This window comes from Leptonychotes weddellii, chromosome 2 (genome assembly GCF_054177405.1).
Source record: "Leptonychotes weddellii isolate Sample4059 chromosome 2, ASM5417740v2, whole genome shotgun sequence".
In the NCBI taxonomy this organism is placed as follows: Eukaryota; Metazoa; Chordata; class Mammalia; order Carnivora; family Phocidae; genus Leptonychotes; species Leptonychotes weddellii.
The window spans coordinates 14245557-14265067 of NC_138370.1; the positions used below are offsets into that span (position 1 = coordinate 14245557).

The 19511-nt window shown below is 43.7% G+C and overlaps 1 protein-coding gene across 4 annotated transcripts in view; it reads right to left on the reverse strand.

The window, feature by feature from the left end:
- Nucleotides 1-19511, reverse strand: part of FAT1 (FAT atypical cadherin 1) — a 127581-nt gene that overhangs the window by 97393 nt on the left and 10677 nt on the right. For all 4 annotated transcript variants that reach the window (XR_014141090.1, XM_081807811.1, XM_081807793.1 and 1 more), the window contains exon 2: nt 11893-15172. Coding sequence is in view for 3 of the 4 variants with exons in the window: in XM_081807811.1 (XP_081663937.1) it covers nt 11893-15154 (3262 nt within the window). In the remaining variant the exon portion in view is untranslated. The remainder of the gene's footprint in view (nt 1-11892; nt 15173-19511) is intronic.

A 19511-nucleotide genomic window follows, 5' to 3' on the forward strand; every position in this document is an offset into this window, starting at 1 on the left:
ACTAGCTGTGTGCCAAGCACTGTCAGAAGACAGAGATGTCTGGAACTGCCTGATGTCAAGCAGCTTCAGGAGTAAAGGCACAAATAAAAATATTAAGAACTCAAAGCAAATGAATTTCAGAGGACCTTTTAACTAAGAATTTATGGTGGGACTGCTTTAAAAATAAAGTTAACCCAACTTTAAAGTCATTTTCGGGGCATCTGGGTGGCTCAGTCGTTAAGCGTCTGCCTTCGGCTCAGGTCATGGTCCCCGGGTCCTGGGATCCAGCCCCGCATCGGGCTCCCTGCTCCGCGGGAAGCCTGCTTCTCCCTCTCCCGCTCCCCCTGCTTGTGTTCCCTCTCTTGCTGTGTGTCTCTTTCTCTGTCAAATAAATTTAAAAAAAAACTTAAAAAAGAAAAGTCATTTTCCAAAGAGCTGTTTTTGCTTTCAACTAACAGAATGCCTTCAACTTATGATAAAGAAAACATGACTTCCTGAAAGATTCCAAAATCGCTCTTTACAAAAACTCATACTGAGTTTTTAGGGTCAAAAAACATACTGACTTGAGGTGATATGAATATCAAGGCCTGGAAGTCACAGATCGGAACATTTTGCCACATATACATTTATTCCATCTATCGCTATAAAGTTGTTTAATGCTCCTTTTACAACGACAGGAGAAAAACCACCCTTTCATTATGAGAAGAGCAACCATTAAGGACAGGCACCATTTTTCAATTTTTTTCTTTTGTACAGAATGAGGGACTATTTACACAAAACTAAAATGGTTTATTAATTCCCAAATACTCTGATTTTTTTTTAAGTCCATTTAAATAAAGTCCACTCTGTGAAGAAAGTTAACTTTATGATCAGAAGTCTGAGTTTGCTGACAGATTATTTTACCTTAATAGAGGCATACTAGCCGAGCAGCAGGTTTCCATGGTAAACTGGCAACACAACACATCAGATCCTGGCCTGGAGGGCTGCTTAACTTAAAAAGTGGGCATCCTGTGTATTGCAACTATTTTATTATAATTGTCTTGTACACTTACACAGGGAGACAGGGCTGAGGATACAGGTTTGTAGAGAACTACAGACTACTGTATCACTTGGAAGGAGTCCTGAATGACAGACTGTCTTGAATCATTTCCAACACACCTGTAAGTATACAGGAAAGTGGCTGCTACTCGTCTACTGTGCAGGCTGATCTACCTCACTTATAAAATAGCAGTGACGCCTACCATGTAATAAGCACATGTTAGACTAAGAGCCATGAAATGTATAGAAAAATAGGTGCAGGCTGTTGAGCCTTTTTCAAATGCATGTCACTACTGCTGTCATTGTTGTCGTCATCATCACCACCACCACCACACCATCACCACCACACGACCATCACCCCACCACCATCACCATCACCCCACCACCACCACCCCACCACCATCACCACCATCACCATCACCATCACCATCACCACCACCACCACCATCATCACCATCACCACCACCACCACCACCGCCACCATCGTCACCACCCACCATCACCACCACCACCACCACCATCACCGCCACCATCACCGTCACCATCACCACCATCACCACCACCGTCACCATCACCACCATCACCACCATCATCACCACCATCATCACCACCATCACCACCACCACCACCATCACCACCACCATCACCCCACCACCATCATTCTCCTTGCTATCTGGTCCTCCTTCAGGAGTACTCATGAAGTCTGGCAGCCCTGGAACCTCTAGAACAGAGGGACATAAAACCAGGGATCCAAGGACACAGAGGTCAGCTCTTTACAAGCCTCCCACTATTACAACCAAATCGTGGTCTCTGAAGACAGAATGTACAGCTTTCCACAGATTTTCAGAAGTTTCTGTAACATCAAAACGATTAAGAACCACTGCCGGAAGTCTAGAAATAGGTGGTAAAGGAAAGGTTTCTCTCAACCTTATGCCTACCATCGTTAACATGGGACAATCAGTTTGTTGAGCAAACAAGGGCTAAGCACTGCCATGTCAGCCAATGCACTTAGGAGACGCTAGGAAAGGAGTTAAGACTACTCTGTCCTTGAGTTCGGGGAGACAGACAAGAAAGAGAAAAACAATACCCCGACATGTGACAGAAGAACATATGGAACGTGCTCCTGGAACAAAGCAGACTACGTGTTTCAAGAGAGGCAACAATGGCTTGTGAGGCCGACCTAACCAATATTTACTGAGTGCCTCTTCTAGGAGTCCAGTGGTTAAAGACTTAGCATCCACCCACACCAGAAGCTGACAATTTAGAGGAAAAAGGACAAACATTCACACAAGAGTGATACTTACAGTAATATTAAAAAAGTACATACAAGAAAAGAAGAATGAGCTCCATAAGAAGGAGAAGGCTTGTCAGGAGAGATTTATCATGCAGAGTCAGGGTTAATAAGAGCCGATCAAGTGGTCAATGTGTCACCCAAGGGCAGGGAGGCAGGACACAATGGGGTGGAGCCGGGGGGAGGGCCTGGCTCCACTTGGCTAAAGCACAGGGGATGAACGGGAGCACAGGAGTGAGCACAGACAAGTGGGAGAGGGAGGCTCAGGGAGGCTCGTCAGCCTACGCTAAAAACCTTGGGCTTTATGTAAGGGAGACACCAAATGGTTTTAAGAAAGATCCGATGAGAGATGGAACACCTCTGCTTCAAAAATCACGTCTATACTACAATACCCTCAAAGCACACACTTCAAACCACATCAATCTCTACTACACCACTTACGCACACTCACACACACACACGATTTCAAAATTGAATGGCACAAGATCAGTATGTACCATCATCCCCATCACTGTCATATCTTTAGAATTTCATACAGGCCCTACAGGAACACAGCCTGCTACCCTCTAATTTTGCTCACGAATTACTGTGACCATCTAGGGAGACAACTTAGGAAAAGAGATTGAAACAGCACTCATTCACAGTAAAGCATTCAATTAATGTGGCCTATAATTATATACGGATGATGATAAAGAAGAAAAAGCTCACCAGCGATCAAAAGATAATATGGTTAAATAACCACAGACGAGAAAGAAATCTTAAGAAACTATGGAAATTGCTGGGTAACTTTTATCAAAAAAAGAAAAAAAAAATCAATTAGGCTGAAACTAAAAAGACGACAATCCTGAAGAATCTCTTCCAGGTCGGCTCAGGCAGCCATGCGGAGGCCTCGCCGGGCAATGGGTTCCCCACCATTCTCGGATATTCTGGAGAGGTCACCGTGTAACCGGCAAGACAACTTCACCGGGAAGTCTGACCCTGGAAGTGCACGTGTGAATCGTTTCCTAGACTTACTATCACTACCGTGACACCGGGTAACTGCCAGTTCAGCAAGTACAGGCGTGTGCCCTTGCAGAGGAAGCATTCCAAGACCAATCATTCCCAGTAACAAAGACATGAGAGACGGTGCTTCGTGGCATCATGTCTTGGGCAGCATGCACTATTTATAACCAGGATGGTTTGATTTTTTTTTAAAAAGTACGTGCCATAAAGGTAAATGCAAAGTAACAGTGTACAAGATACTAGCGAGTAGGTAATCAAATCTTGACAAATCCAGCCTTATGAATTAAAATAATCCATAAAAGTCAAAACAACAGGGACTCAATGGTTAAAAACCAAAATCCAACAAGGGACAAACCCCTAAAGTTCTAAGATCTACTTAATTTTCATAATTGGGCAAGGCAGGCAATAGGGGGAAAAAAACAAACAGGCCAGATATTAACTGAGCATTAAATGTCTATACACACAGAGGCCACTCATCAAGTTATGAGCGCTCAAGTCTTCAACGAGTCTTGGAACGTAAAAATGATTCCTTGCCAAGAGGGCTGAGAAGGAAAACAAGCTCACTGGCACAAACCAGATGGCCTGTGAGAACAGCTGCTGAAGCCAAGACCTCAAGGAGGACAATGCCAGAGAACAAGGACTATCAGGAACATGATTCAGTGGGGAAGTGGGGGCCTGTAAGCTAACGTCAGCTTCAGTGGGTTAAAATTAGTTTTAAAGGTTAGCCAGGACCCTAACAACCATCTAAAACATCATCTTGACGAGAAAAGGTTCCAATTAACATCCTGTACAGTTCACACCAGCAGCATTTTTATTTATGAGATGATTGGACCTTCACAATTGCAAACCCGTCCATCTCCACTAGACGGTGAAACTCACTGAACTCAGCATGATTCCCCCACTACTAATCACTTCATTGGAATAATCTCAAATTGCTTAAATACCACCCTATGTATTTCTTAAATCCTGTTTACTTCAATGTGGTAAAGACCACTATGCCACCTTGAGAAGAAATGATCGAAGAAGATCATTAGATGCAGTAACTTCTTCAAGACCAAGCCTCAAATCTAGGATTCAAGTCTCCAGCCCAGCACGGCTCAACCCAATTCAGTCCAGAATCCCACTCAACTAGTAGTTTTCAGGGGCAACCGGGTGGCTCAGTTGGTTAAGCGTTTGCCTTCGGCTCAGGTCATGAGGTCATGATCCCAGGGTCCTGGGATGGAGCCCCACACGGGGAGCCTGCCTCTCCCTCTCCCTCTGCCCCTCCCACCCTGCTTGTGCTCGCAAATAATTCATTCAGTCAGTCAATCTTCAACTAGTAGTTTCCATATGGGCTCCCTTAGAGCATCTTCAGATCACTCTATAAAGGGTGAGAGGCAGTAAAGTGTACTGTTGGCATGCCCAGGCCTGCTGGTTCTGCCACTTAGTGCCCAAGTGGCCTTAAAAACAAGTGACTTAGCTTCTCTGTGAATGTTCCCTCATCAATAACACAGGGATAACAGTATCTACCTGGTAGTCATGACAATTAAATAAATGAACACACACAGAGTGCTTAGAACAACACCTGGCAGTAACAGTAAATATCTGTGGCTTATTTTACTGACGCCCTTCATCCTTATCATCATAACCACTGAAAGCACACAGCCAAAGAGAGCATGTTTTAAGCTGTTTCTACTCCATCCGGCCCAGGTTCTGGCCCTTACACATGCTTCAGGACTATATAAAGGCACTACAGAGCTCCCCCACATGTATCCAGCCCCACCTGTATCTCAGCCCTGAGAGAGTTACAACCCAACTCTTCCCCAACCAGTATTCAGTCAGGACTTAAAGCACCAACTTGCTAAATATCACACAAATAACCAAAGAAAAGTGTGTCCTGTTTTCTCTTAAAACAAAATGAACTTCCTTAGGATTCCTAATTAAATTCTATTTTCACCTGAACATTCTCCAGCTTTAGAGGAGGCTCCTGTCCCCAGTAGAAATACCATGCCCTCCTGCCTGGACACCGATTCACTCACACACACACACGCAGACTGTTACTCCTAAACACAGCAAGAGCACATTATAACATAATTTCTGCCGAGCCCTGATTTTCAACCTTTCTGTGGCTAAGAAATTGGTTTCTTGTCTGTTCGACTTTCTGAGGACGAGAACAAAAAGTAAGAACAGGCCAGCAGCTGTGGCCACATAAGACAGGAGATGCCAACACCAAAGCCCCTTCCCCGACATATCGGGAAACTCCCTTACGGGGCCTCCCCCCCCCAGTCTTGGTTCAAGTTCCTGCTGCCAGGAATTCCAGACCCAGCTCCAGCAGAGGTAAGGGGTCCCTCCACAGTAGACCACACTCCAAGGACTGCCCAGCTTTTAGCCACTCTTACAGACTTTTTGGTCCTAACACTTGGGGCCACTGATACCATCCTTTGCATTCTACTTCCTGTCAGGACAACAGGCCCGGGGAAAAAAAAAAAAAAAAACAGGTCCCTGGTTGTACGCATGATATCCTACTTTAAAAGTTGGGGGAAAAGTTTTGTTGGTTTTTTTTTTTTTTTTAACTTGGTAATTAAGATAATAATTAAAATATTCAGACTTCTGCCAGACCAGAAAGAAGCCCCAGAAACACTGTCCCCTCTCACTGAGGTCAACAATAAGGTTAGCCTGGATTGGCATTCCCTTCCGGTCCCACTACACCAATCTGTTCATTCTGTGTCCCCTAACAAAGAAGAGCCAGGAGCTAGTCCCCAAATGGGTAATCCAGGAACCGTGCAATACCACTCCCTCACGATGTGAATGTAACCATGTTCTCTTCAGAAAAATGTCCCTATTTTCCCTCCCATATTTCATGAACGGTGATTTATCTTGTTGCAACAGCTGTACTTCCATATTAATTCTTCCCAAGTCTTTTCACCGAAATGTAAATTTCAATTCTGAAACCACAATTGGGATTCTAAGAGCAACACAGCATTAGTACGTTTAAAATTGGTCTTATCTTAATGAAAAACATGGTCTCCCCAAATAAGTAGAAGTGGAAGGGGGAAACACTCTTACTGGGCTGTGTTACACTAACAGCCAAAAACCGAACCAAAGTACTCTAGAGACCAATGGGAAAACATACTTCAGGCATCCCATTACAACACATACACCAGGGGACTAGACCCCAACTAAAAAAGAAAAATTAAATTAAAAAAGAAAAAAATCTTTTGGCCAAGCATTTTTCTAGACATTACCTCAGGTTAAAGACTAACAAGAAGCTGCACCTTTTTACTGATGCTCAAGTAATAATTAACTTGGCTATGTACCTATCGGCCAAGAACACTAACCTGAATTTATTCCATAAATCTGCAAGAGGGATACTCCAGATTCTATTCTGCTCAACTTTGAAGCTGACACCAAAGCAACTGGCACATACTTGAAGTGACAATGGGGGTGCAGGCTGAGAAGTATAAAGTCAGACAAATCAAAATCTGTGAAATTACACATGCTTCAGAGATCCTCCACTAACATTTCGGTTAAATCTGCTTTATGATCACCCCTGTAGATTTTTCAGCAGACAAAGGGTGGGGGGGATAATTTTAATTACAGCCCTGGAGATTGGGAAATAGGTGGTCTTGTTAGCAAGCCAAACTGTTTTTCATGGAACCTCCAAACCTGAAATGGACGAGCAATCACGTGGGCACGGATTTGTCAGAACAGTTCACCAACACCCAGAGGCCTCTCCAGGAAAGCATGTGATACAGTGAGAGATTATCAGAGAAGTCAAATGACTATCACCCCCACACTGCTAATCTATGTTACCTCCCTGCAAAAGCCAATTAGCAAAATATGTACAAAATGCAGAGCTAACAGGACTGTACATTTGGCTACATATTTTAGGTAGTTCATAGAATTTCTAGTTCAAAAAAAAAAAACCCACAAAAACTACTTTTCAGGGGATGTTTCAAATTTAAGTAGATTTTTTTTTAAAGAACAGGACCCTAAGAATAGTAAGAACTAAATTCAGATTGCTGATTATATTCTCTGTTCTATGAAAAGAATGCAAATGATACACCTATTTGACAATGCTAAAATAGGTACAATACCCAAAAAACTTATTTATATTATTCAACCAACACTATAGTTTAAAGTTAAGTCAAAGGCAAAAAGCGAACAGTTAAGTGGGCAAGTTCTTGGTCCTGCACCTTGTCAATCAGCCCAGTATAACACGCGTCACTAGAAGACAAAGTAACAGCACAAAAGAAATGGGCAATGAAGAGCATCCGAGGTTCTAGAAAGGTGTTATTAAAGCTGACGTGAGCTGGGCCATCTCTAACTCATGCTGACTTCAGTGTCATGTCCTATGGGCACCCCCCCACCTTGTTCCTGAACTTCTCCTACTTTTCTTCATCTGACAGGTACCTCTCCTTACTTTCGACCTGCACTAGGAATTCGTTAGACAAACCCCCCAAAAGAACATACCAAATTTTACTATTTTTACTGCACAAAACATATTGACTTTCCCTGAAAGAATTCTATACTACGATGCCAACTGTCTTGCCAAGAATCTCTAAAATAACTTGGGCTGATAATTCTATTGCCCCAAAAAACACATCTTACAATGTATATATAACAGGCCAATGTGTAAGTACGATTAAATCACTTTGATTCAATTCCAAAAAATACACAAACATTAATCTACTGTAATATTAACTACTTTTTTCTGTAAAGCCAAAGACTACAGAACAGGTGACCAAGAAATTTCCAACTTTGCACCTTCAAATCTCAGTATTTCCAGAGATGCATAACAGTTTCTGCCCACAGTCTCACTTACTTCATCCCCTCATCCCCCACTAAGTTACCACTAGAAAACTCCAGCACTGCCATTCAGCTCCGAAAACTACTATAGATTTCAGAACACGGCCTTGTTTGGTTGTTTCCCCTTTCTTCCTGGTAGTAAGAATATCCCAATCTCTTAAATTTATATGCAAAAAAATACTCATTTCTAAATGAGTCTTTAAAAAGCAACAAAAGGGGTGCCTGGGTGGCTCAGTCAAGTGGCTGACTCTTGACTCCGGCTCAGGAGATGAGCCCCGCACCAGGCTCCATGCTGAACGTGGAGCCTGCTTGAGGTTCTCTCTCCCTCTCCCCTTCCCTTGCTCACATGCGCTCTCGCTCTCTAAAAAATCATACATACATAAAAAGCAACAATAAAAATACTCTTTCCCCTTGAAAGAAAAACCCAAAAGAGGCAGTGCTCACATAATTTAAGTCATCAGGTAATGTGTACATTAATATGGTTCTATTTTCTGTCTCAACTTTAACTTGTACCAATTCTTTTTAGGCTTTCCAGAGCAAAAAGGAAAAAAGAAAAAAAGTAGGACTAATTGTCCTTAGGAAATTCACAAACAAATTCATTGTTTCAGCTGCAGTTCTTAAATTTTGGATACTCTTGCATGTTGACACTGTACCTGAAAATTCAAATTAATATTGGAGAGTATGACAAAATAGATATATATTCTCCTCCTCAGAGGAGTGACTAAAAGAAAACAGCATAACCAACAGCAGTCGGTTAAATTATTATTTAAAAATCTGGCTCTAGCAGCCATCTGTGTTCCCCAGGGCTGAGCACCTAATCTCAGCTGGGCCACCTGAGACCCACCCTGAGCACTAACCCTAGTGCCCCATCCCCGTGTCGTCCCCCTGCCCCCCACAGTCCCATTTCCACTTCAACAAGATGAAAGAAAGGCTCGTGAACCAGAACCCGGAGAATTCCACCAAACTGGAAGCACCAGTGTGCATCGGTGGGAACGAAAAGGTGGTTCAGAGAACAGCTACAGCAGATGATAAAAAACTTCCGTTCTGCTTGAAGAAGTTAGGGGGAAACACTACTTCCAGTATTAAAGAAGTGACTATGGGGCGCCTGGGTGGCTCAGTCGGTTGGGCGACTGCCTTCGGCTCAGGTCATGATCCTGGAGTCCCGGGATCGAGTCCCGCATCGGGCTCCCTGCTCGGCAGGGAGTCTGCTTCTCCCTCTGACCCTCCCCCCTCTCAAGTGACTATGTTCACAAACCGAGGAACAGGGATCCAGTTGCCCAAAGCTGCCGGGAAGGCATGCCCGTTACAGACCATGCTGACACAGAGCCGCTGACAGAAACGCTACCCAGCATCTTAAATTAAAGCAACTGGGTGCAGACGGTCTGACCGGTTCAAGACGACGGGCTTACGCTCTGCCCACACAACCTGTGGACGGAAAAGCACCACTTGCTGCTGGGGACCAGCTTGATGGGGACGTTCCAGATCGTGTGCAGAATTAAGAACAAAGCGAAGGGAACGGAGTCAACTTCTGAAGAAGACAGAACCTGAAGAAGTTACTGGCAACTGCTATTTTATATTAGCACTCCTTTTTAAAATGTTGTTCGGGGGTCCGATAAAATCTAGAGCTCTAATACTTTTAAGACCAAGCCCCTTGGACACTGCAGCTCTTTTCAGTTTTTGCTTAGACACAATTCATTCTTTGCAGCTAATTAAACTGAATAAGCCTGGGAATAAAGTTTGAAACAAGGTTAATAAAATTCTTTGCCTAGTATAAGGTTTTATTTTTTTATGCCACTGACACTGATTTCTACACAGAAAGCAAAGTTGTTTATAGAAAGCTAATCATGGCATGTCATATGGCTGACAATCTCATGAAATTTGATTAAAGATTTTAAATGGCAGTATATTGTGAAAAAATTAAAATGTATTTTACACATTACATTCAAATTAAAAAATAAAAACAAAAAACAAAAAGAAAAAAAATCTCTGGAAGGAAGGAAGGAAGGAAGAAAAAAAGAATCTGGTATTTTAGATGACTGGTATATAATCCACAGATACATCTAACACATGCGAGTGGTATAGAACTCATTAGAAAAAGAATCCCTTGAATAAACAGAAGTACATTAACAATATTATAGCCTCTAAAATAACTCATTTCCAGGATAATTATACGCTTCTTGTACTTTATACATATTAGTGTACGCATGGTTGGTGCAGTGGGTGGTAACTAAAGAATTTATTTGTGGTATTACTGAGTATAAACTTAAAAGTTTCAATGTATTAAGAAAAGCATCTTTTTTAGAATGGATATGTTCATAGAGGAAACATTAAGGAGATTAATAAACTGAACTCCATGTAGGGCAGTTCATCTAGCACTGTGATTACTACCCAGTTTCCTTCTATTTCCACTACCATTCTCCGAGGGCAGGACATTCAAAGCCAAAATAATCATTAATTTACTCATTTGTTCTTTTAACATTTAATGAGCAGCTTCTACCTGCCTGGTACTTCTTGCTAGGGCTGAAGACAGAAAACGTAGGAGCTAAAAGCCTGTCCTGGAAGGTGGTTTGGGGCTGAACTGTGTCCCCCAAAATTCATGCGTTCAAGTCCCAATCCCCAGTACCTCAGAAGGTGACCTGGAGATAAGGCCTTAAAAGAGATAAATAAAATGAGGTCATCAGGGTGGTCCCTAATCCAATAGGACTGGTGTCCCTATAAGAAGAGATCAGGACCCGGACATACACAGGGAAGATGGTGTGAAGACAGGGAGAAGACAAGCCAAGGAGAAAAGACTCAGAGAAAACCATGCCAACACCTCCAATTTCGACTTCTAGCCTCCGGAACTGTGAAAACATCAATGTCTGTGGTTTAAGCCACCCAGTCTGTGCACTCTGCTATGGCAGCCCTCAGCAAACTCATACAAAGGCTTGTACTCCACCAGGGAGACGGACATACAACTGTAATATCCGTGAAAAGCAGCTACGTTCGAGATCTGCACAAAGTGCGAAACAATACATACTCTAGCCTACACCGGCTGTCTTGGATGTTCTGGTTTCAGGCTCTTATTCCAGGTGGAAGAGTATCGTAACAAAGCATTCCTACCATTTCCAAGACATGAACAGACTAACACATGCTGGGCAGCCTCCCCATGTCATTTCACTTTATCTCCCATTCATCTTGCAGCCATTTTGAGTGTCCCCATCTTACAGATGAAGTCCGTTTCAGTGAGATGACTAACTTGTCAAGATCACCCTGGAAGAGCCACGTCCCTTCAATTCAACATGGCACTGCCCTGCTTCTGCCTCTCCCAACAAAACCTGAAGGACCTCCTAAGGAAAGCAGCCCACATCATGGAAGTCAGCAGAGCGTTCTCTCTGTACACTGCATCGCTTCACAGGGGTACGATAATCTCTGGAAGGCATGCTAGGTAGTGGGAAGGGCTACTGTAAGTCTGCAAACAGTCTGCAACAGCTTCTCAAAGTTGCAGCAAAACCACCATGATGCTTCTGATAATACAGAGCACAAACTTAAAAGATCAGTATCAGTGGTGATGATGTCAATTTTCTCCTGGTTGTTTCTGTTTTGTTTTTTTTAACTCATTTTATGCCAAGTCAGTCAGGTTCCTTTGGTTCCAAACTCATTCCTTACTATGCACAGAGACACCTGCAAAAGGACAAAAAGCATGCACACTCACCTCTGTGTTGAGCCCTGAGAGGCCAAAAGGGAAGGGTAAAGCAGGTAGCACAGGGCAGACATTTCCTTTAGGAAAACCGGACTAAAAAGAACATATTTACCTGTTTCTTCATCTATTTTGAAAACACCAACACCGGACCCATCTCTAATGGAGTAGCGGACCTCCCCGTCTCTTCCTGTGTCCTCATCATGAGCAGATACTGTCATTACGGAGGAACCAATAGGCACATCTTCTTTCACTACACCCTTTTCCACAAAGCTGGAAAACACCGGTGGGTGTAAGTTCTCATTCACGTCAATGACCTCCACTTCAACATAGCAAGTGGAAGACAGAGAAACTGGCTTCCCTTTGTCTTTGGCCCTCACAGTGAGATTATACACTTGCTTCTTCTCAAAGTCCAAATGCTGTACAATTCTGACTGCTCCGCTGAGTTTATCCACATCAAAGTGTCCTTCTCCGTGGTCCAGAAGACTGTATCTCACTTGGCTAGACTGACCTAAATCAGGATCATAGGCCTCCAACCACATGATTATGGTTCCTTCTGGAAGGTCCTCTCGAACTTTCACACGGTAATTAGGTGGGATGAATTTAGGTGGGTTGTCATTAACATCCTCTAATGATACTTTCAAAAGCACAGTGGAAAGCAACTGGGGCTCTTCTCGGGCTTGATCCCTGGCCTCAATCTTTAAGTAATGCACGTGCTGTACTTCTCGATCCAAAGGGTACCCAATTTTAACAACTCCAGTCACGCTGTCAATGGAAAATTTATCTGTGTCTGTAAGAATAGAGTAGGTCACGTGTCCATTGGGCCCTAAATCTTTATCTGTGGCTTCAACCTGGATGATTTCACTATTTATCTCTTTGTCTTCGCTCACTTCAACAAAATAGCTCTCCTGTAAAAACTCCGGAGGATTATCATTGGCATCCAGAACTCTGATGTCTAGGAGACGCCAAGCGGCCTTCTGTGGTATACCAAGGTCAGAGACTGTAATGTTCAGGGTGTACTTGTCTGTTGTTTCACGGTCAAGGGGCGATAAAATTTTTAGCATTCCAGTTTCCATGTCAATAATGAAGCAACTATCCTCATTTCCTCCAGAAATAGCATAGACCAATTTTCCATTGAAGCCAGTGTCAAGGTCAGTAGCATTCATGAAAATTATGTTGGACCCCACTGGATGGTTTTCCTTTACCTCCATGCCAGTTGGAAGGGTACTTCTGAACTGAGGCGCGTGTGCATTGACAGAGTGGGAATCAAAGAAAACATCCTCGACGTCTCCCTGACTGTGTAACTTATTTGCCTGCAGGAGTTTCTCCGCCAGCATTTTGGCAACACCAGTCTCTTCACACTCTAAGTGTACTGGCTTGCGGGTGGCCGCCACGGTTAGGTTGATGTATAACGGTGTGGCGAAATTTTCTCCATCTGTAGCTGTGATTCTCAGGCTGTGAAAGGACACCCTGGTCCCTAAGCCATCCATGAGCGACTGCTTTAGGGACAACACCCCAGAGTTGGGGTTTAAGCTAAACAGATCTAGTTCATTTCCGGCTTCGATCTGGTATCGGACCAACTGAAGTTCGTCGGCATCGATGGCGGAAACGGTGGTTATTTGCTCCCCCACACCCAGATCCCTGGGAATCGTCCCCTCGCAGTTGATTTTCTCAAACAGGGGTGTGTTGTCATTCAAGTTATTGAGAGTCACCGTGGCAAGGACTTCTACTTCCCGGCGGTAGGGCAAGCCCCAGTCTGACGCTCGAATCCTCAGAGTGTAAACTCGAGGCATCAGCTCATAGTCCAAGTCTTCTGAAGTACTCACAGCACCAGTGAAATGGTTAATGACGAACGGCACGTGATTTAAGTTTGCAATACTGTAGGTCACATACCCATTCTCACCCTCATCGGGGTCTATGGCAGTCGCACTCATGACCGTCGTCCCAATGGGCACATTCTCATCAAAAGATGCTTTGTAAGCGGTCTGGGTAAATTCAGGGGGATTGCTATTTGCACTTAAGACTTTAACCAAGACTCTGGTGGAGGCTATTCGGTCACTTGTTGTTACCTCAAGTTCAAAATGGGACGCCTGCTGTCTTTTAACTGGTTCTAAAATAGAAATGAGACCCGTGTTGTGATTTAAACTGAATTTAGCTTTTCCGGGTGTACTTTTAAAAACATACCTCAAATGAGAATAACTAGGCGTGGCCTTCACCATGACCACGGGTGTACTGGAAGGAGCAAATTCACTGATCTCTGCTCTATAAACATCCTTTTCAAACTTGACCGGGCCGGCTTTGAACTGCGGAGAAGTCACACGAATGACTTTTACAGAAGAGAACTGGGGAGGAGTCCCTTTATCTTTAGCCTGGAGTGTCAGACTGTAGCCAAAAGGATGACTGTCCCAGTCGACGGCACCCACTGCTTTGACTTTATATTCTTTGCTCCCCGGGGAGGACCTCACCGTTCTAAACTGTTGAAGGAGGTCACCGGCCACAATGCTTAAGGAAGCTATTTCCCCACTGGGACCCTGATCGCAGTCATCCACGGTTATGATTGCGTATGTTGGGTCCTTGTCCAGCTCTGACGGGGACAGCGTCACCGCCGTGATTACGGGAGCACATCTGTTGGCCTGCTCCACATGGACGGTCAGCTTGGCCAGGCTGCTGATACCACTGCTTCCGTAGAGTTTCATCCCACGGTCCACGGCAAGAATTTCCATCTCATAGAGCTTGGTCTCTGCGTAATCGAGTCTACCAGTTAAAACGACTGCACCGCTGGTTGGGTGAATCGCAAACATGTCTGTTCGGTCTTTGAAGCTGTAGTAAAACTCTCCATTGGTTCCTATGTCTGCATCAGTGGCACTGACCCTTGCAACGCTGGTCCTTATGGCTGTGTTTTCAGGTAAGGAAACACTGTACGAAGTGGGAGAGAAGAGAGGTCTCAAGTCATTTGTATCCAGCACTTGCACCCTGACCTTTGCTCGGGCTTCGGCATTAGAATTTTTTTCAGTGGCTTTGACGACCAGTGTGTAATGGTCTTTCACTTCTCTATTCAGAATAGCTGTATTTCCCCCTTTGGTCCTTATTCTTAAAAAGCAAAAGTCCCCAAGAATGTACTCTTCAGCTTTGAAAAGGTTTTCATTGTCTCCGGAGACAATTTTGTACCTTAACTCCCACAATGGATTTGTAAGGTAAATACCCATCTTCACAGGATGCCCGACATAGGTTTTCGCTGCAGAGTTCTCGTGCACCGTGACGTTGTACTGGAAACGTGTAAACTGGAGAGGCGTCTGGGCAAGTGTTTGGCTTCCGTCACCATCTCCAAAATGCTGCAGGAGGAGCAGAAGCAGAAGCAAGACCAGGGGTCTCCCCATCGCTTAACCCTCAGGAACCTAAAACAGAACAAAGAAATAAGAATCATGACCTCAAAGAAATAAAAACAAACAAAACAGTGTAAATTTGTTCTGTTAGTTTGTCTGGGACCTTACATTTTAATAAAGTATTGTACATCTGTATGAAATGTGAATAAATGCAATAGTTACTAGGTTTTTTTTTTTTCCTGTTTTCCAAGTATCAATACCTCTAACACGTTTGGAATTACTAAGTTTAGGAAAAATCTTTTTCTCATACTTTGATGACTCGAGTTAAAGAACTATAAGGAACATCAGATCAAAGACTGCCAAGTGTAACAGCTAAGTTGTATTCGTATTATACTTATATCTTCAAAGCAAATATAACCAATTGTTAACAAAGCGAGACAACAAACATTTTTTGGGTTTACTCATATACAATAAATTAGATGCCCCAAAGCTCACAAATTTAATGCCACTACAGTATCCTAAGCACAAAAGCTTTGATTAATTTAGAACAACAAAAACTCTGAAAGGTGGTTTCATATGACCTCCTATGACATTCTGTCATCTCCTTTCAAAATGTAGCCTGAAATTATTTCTTTAGAAGAGTAATTAAGTTCACTCCCTACAAAATGTAAGGGTTTATTGTCTCATTTAGCACTATATAATTACTTAAGAGTATTAAAATAATTATAAAATAAATAGATCATTTTGATACTGAGATCACCCCTAAACCAACATGAGTCAAAAAGGAGTCCATTTAGGGATGCCTGGGTGGCTCAGTCGTTAAGCGTCTGCCTTCGGCTCAGGTCATGATCCCAGCGTCCTGGGATCGAGCCCCACATCGGGCTCCCTGCTCAGCGGGAAGCCTGCTTCTCCCTCTCCCACTCCCCCGGCTTGTGTTCCCTCTCTCGCTGTCTGTCAAATAAATAAATAAAATCTTAAAAAAAAAAAAAAAGAGTCCATTTACCAATGGGAAACCAGTAGCTTAATATCAAACAGAACTTTTCTTAAGTCAGCAAAGCAGATTTCACCAACCACATCCATGTTTTCTCACCACTGCTGTCAACAACCAGTGTTCACAACTAAACACAAGACACACACATACACACACAGCTAAAGCATCTAAGCTAAACACATGGAGAGGGCCCATCAATGCAGCAAGATAGCGGGCGCTGTGGGAAGGTCGGAGGGTGAGAGAGAAGGCAAGGGGGCATTTGAGACAGGGTTGCCTTTCACGTGGGAAGAAAGGCAGGCCACTGGGCTGGCCTACCAGGTGAGCAGGACAATTTCTTCAGACCAACTGTTCCTCTCCATGCCAACAAATTCACCCTGCAAGTCAACGGAGCCTCACAAAACATCCCAGTACTCAGTAAAGGACAGCACCGCACCTTGGCAAAGTAACTCTCAGATGAAGATTCACGGGATGGGAGTCCCACCCAAAGGTGAAAGCAGCAGGAGACTGGAGGGTTGGTTTAAAGGTCAGCTGAAATTAGCACAGCGGCATTAATTTACAGTATCCTAACTGAGTCACTGCCAACACTGGCCCAGTAGTCATTTTATGAGGGGAGAAAGGAGAGAAGCACTGCTGTGCGCAAAGCAATAAGAAGCCTGACCGACACTGAATTACGCTGCAGTTGCGCACCCTACTTGGTTCTTTGGCCATCATGCCATATCCTCAGCGGATAAAGTCAGGAGATTTACACAGATTTTTGGCTTCCAGGAGAACAAACATCATTTAAATAAAATAAGAAAATGGTTTTCTCCCCAAACAATCTCTTCATTTGGTCCACAGTTCTAATATTCAGGGAAGTTTTAATTATGTAATGACCCAATAATTTTATCAAAACAAGGGAAAACTTCAACCTACAGGTATTGAGAATCTGCTACCATGTAAGGTACGTGGAACTAAAGACTATTTCCTGATCCTGAGGCATTTACAAACTAGGAATAATACATATGTATATATATGTATGTGTGTGTGTATATACACACACATAGAGAAAATACTTTTAAAAACACTTAAAAAGCTGTTAAACAAGCACAGTCTATTGTTTTACAGGATTTATTACTGCTATCTACTTTACAACAAAGTATTATCCCCGGATTCTACTGCAACCAATTAAACTATTTTTGCTTAATTCTACATATAAAATATTATGTAGCCATTAAAAAGAATAAGACAGCACTCTACATGTTGCTATGTGAAGATCATCCAGATAGGTTAACTGGCAAAACGAAACTGATCCCATTTATGTTTGTAAAAAGGGACGGGAGATGAATTATGTGCACAGGACACGAATGTGCTGAGAAATGAACAGAAAAATTCTGGATGGATAAAAAAATAAACTGTCAACAGTGATAACTTCTGGAGAACAGGCAGCTGGGGGAATGTTCACGCTTCATTTTCACTTTCCTATCTGAATTTTTTAGCATAGGTGCACAGTATCTGTATCAGTCATTCACTCCCCTCGCTCAATTATTTGATTCATTCAATGAGTATTTAATGAACCCCTGCTATGTGCTAGGAATAGTTGTAGACGCTGGAGATATAAAAGTGAGCCAAACTAGCAACAAATCCTCATGGAAGACATGTTTCCTGGTGAGAAGCGAAGAAAGAGTGTATCACACGCTGATGATGAGGCAGTAAGGAGAAAAATAAAGAAGGGCAAGGGACTATGGTCAGGAATCTGAAGGGAAAGAGAAAACCCTAAATTCAAAAGGCCTAGGATGCATTTTAGGATGTTCAGTATTATCCTGGTCTCTACCCAACTAAAAGCCTGTTGCATCTCCTCTATCTCACTCCACACTCCCCCCACCCAAAAAAAGTTTCCAGATATTGCCAATGTTCCCTGGGGCTCAAAATCACCTCCAGTAGAGAAGCAGCAGGAGTTAGAGAAACAGCAGAGACCACTGTGGCTAGGGCATCGGGGGGGGGGGGGGTAGCAGTAAGGGAGATTTCTTTTCTATAAATTAATTTTAGAAGCATTTTAGATTTACAGAAAAGTTATGAAGATAGTTTCCCCTGTTGCTAACATCTCACATTATTATGGCACACTCGTCACAGCTAGTGAACTAGTACTCACACACTGTTACTAACCAGTTAGAAGGCTATTGCACTAATAGAGGTGACAGGCCTTGGTGGCTTAGCCCAGAAATGCTAGTGCTGGAGGTGGGGAGAGGCAGTCAAATTCTGGATAAATTGGAGGGGCAGCGAGGGGAGGGGAAGGAGCAAGAGGAGAGAGAGAGAGGGGAGAAAGGAGACAGGTATCAAGATTCCAAGGACTGGGTACTGAGCATGGAGAAAGGAGCTGCCAGGCACTCCGAGAGGAACAGAATCTAGAGATTAGGATCAGGAGATCAGTTCGGGAAAGCTGAGGTGGAAATGCCCACTGTTACCCAAGTAATGATTTCAAGTGGGCAGGGAGATGGGTGGGAGAGGTCCAGCGTGGAGACACAAATTTGAGAGTTGCCCGAAAATACAGAAGATGCTATTTAAAGCCACAAAACTGAATCAGAAGACCCAGGGAGAGAGCACATAGAGGGAAGAGAAGAAAACCAAGCCCTGATGCTCCCCAAGATTTGGAGGACAGAGGAGGAGAAGAACCAGCACCAGAGACCGGACACGGTCATTGATGTAGAAGCGGAAAATGGTGGCGTGGTAAAGGCAGGATAGGTCCAACAATCTTTGAGTCGCCGAAGCCTAACGTGGAACGTGGAAATGACCCATAAATACTGGCTGGTCCTGTGCTGCCTCACACACTGCTGGCTGGCCCTGGATGCCCTCTCAGCCGGTGAACCCCGCCCAAGGGGAGACCCAACACATCCCCCCTTACTGCATCTGTTCTCTCCCCACCACAGCTCGGCCACTCGGCAGGACCACGGGCTCCGCCCGCGCCACTCCTCTCTCACAGCCCCGTTCCCACGCCTGGACCACCCTCCTCAACCCCCCCGCCAGTTCTTCTCAGGGACGCCTCAAAGCTGGAGGACACCTGCTGGACCACACTCATCACAGAAACCTTTCCGACCCCGGAACTGACTCTTGACAACCTGGCTGACAGAATGCCGCTGTGACAGAATCAATTGTTAAAGGCAATCCTTTTGATCAGCGGGGGGAAAAAATCCACTTTTAAGCAGGAGATATTGTTAACCTTTAGTAACACACCCCAGAACTGTGAACTCAGGTTCTGCTATAAAATGCCACGATCCAAGAAACGGTGGTTGTTCCTCTATGCTAAATAAACCGTAAGGTTGAAGGGGGTAAGGAAAAACCCCAAAAAGGTACTAACACCATTTCATCTGAAAAGTACATTACCTAGACTTCAGGCTTATGAAAATTAAAATGATTTTAGCTGAAGGCTACACTTTGATATTTAGA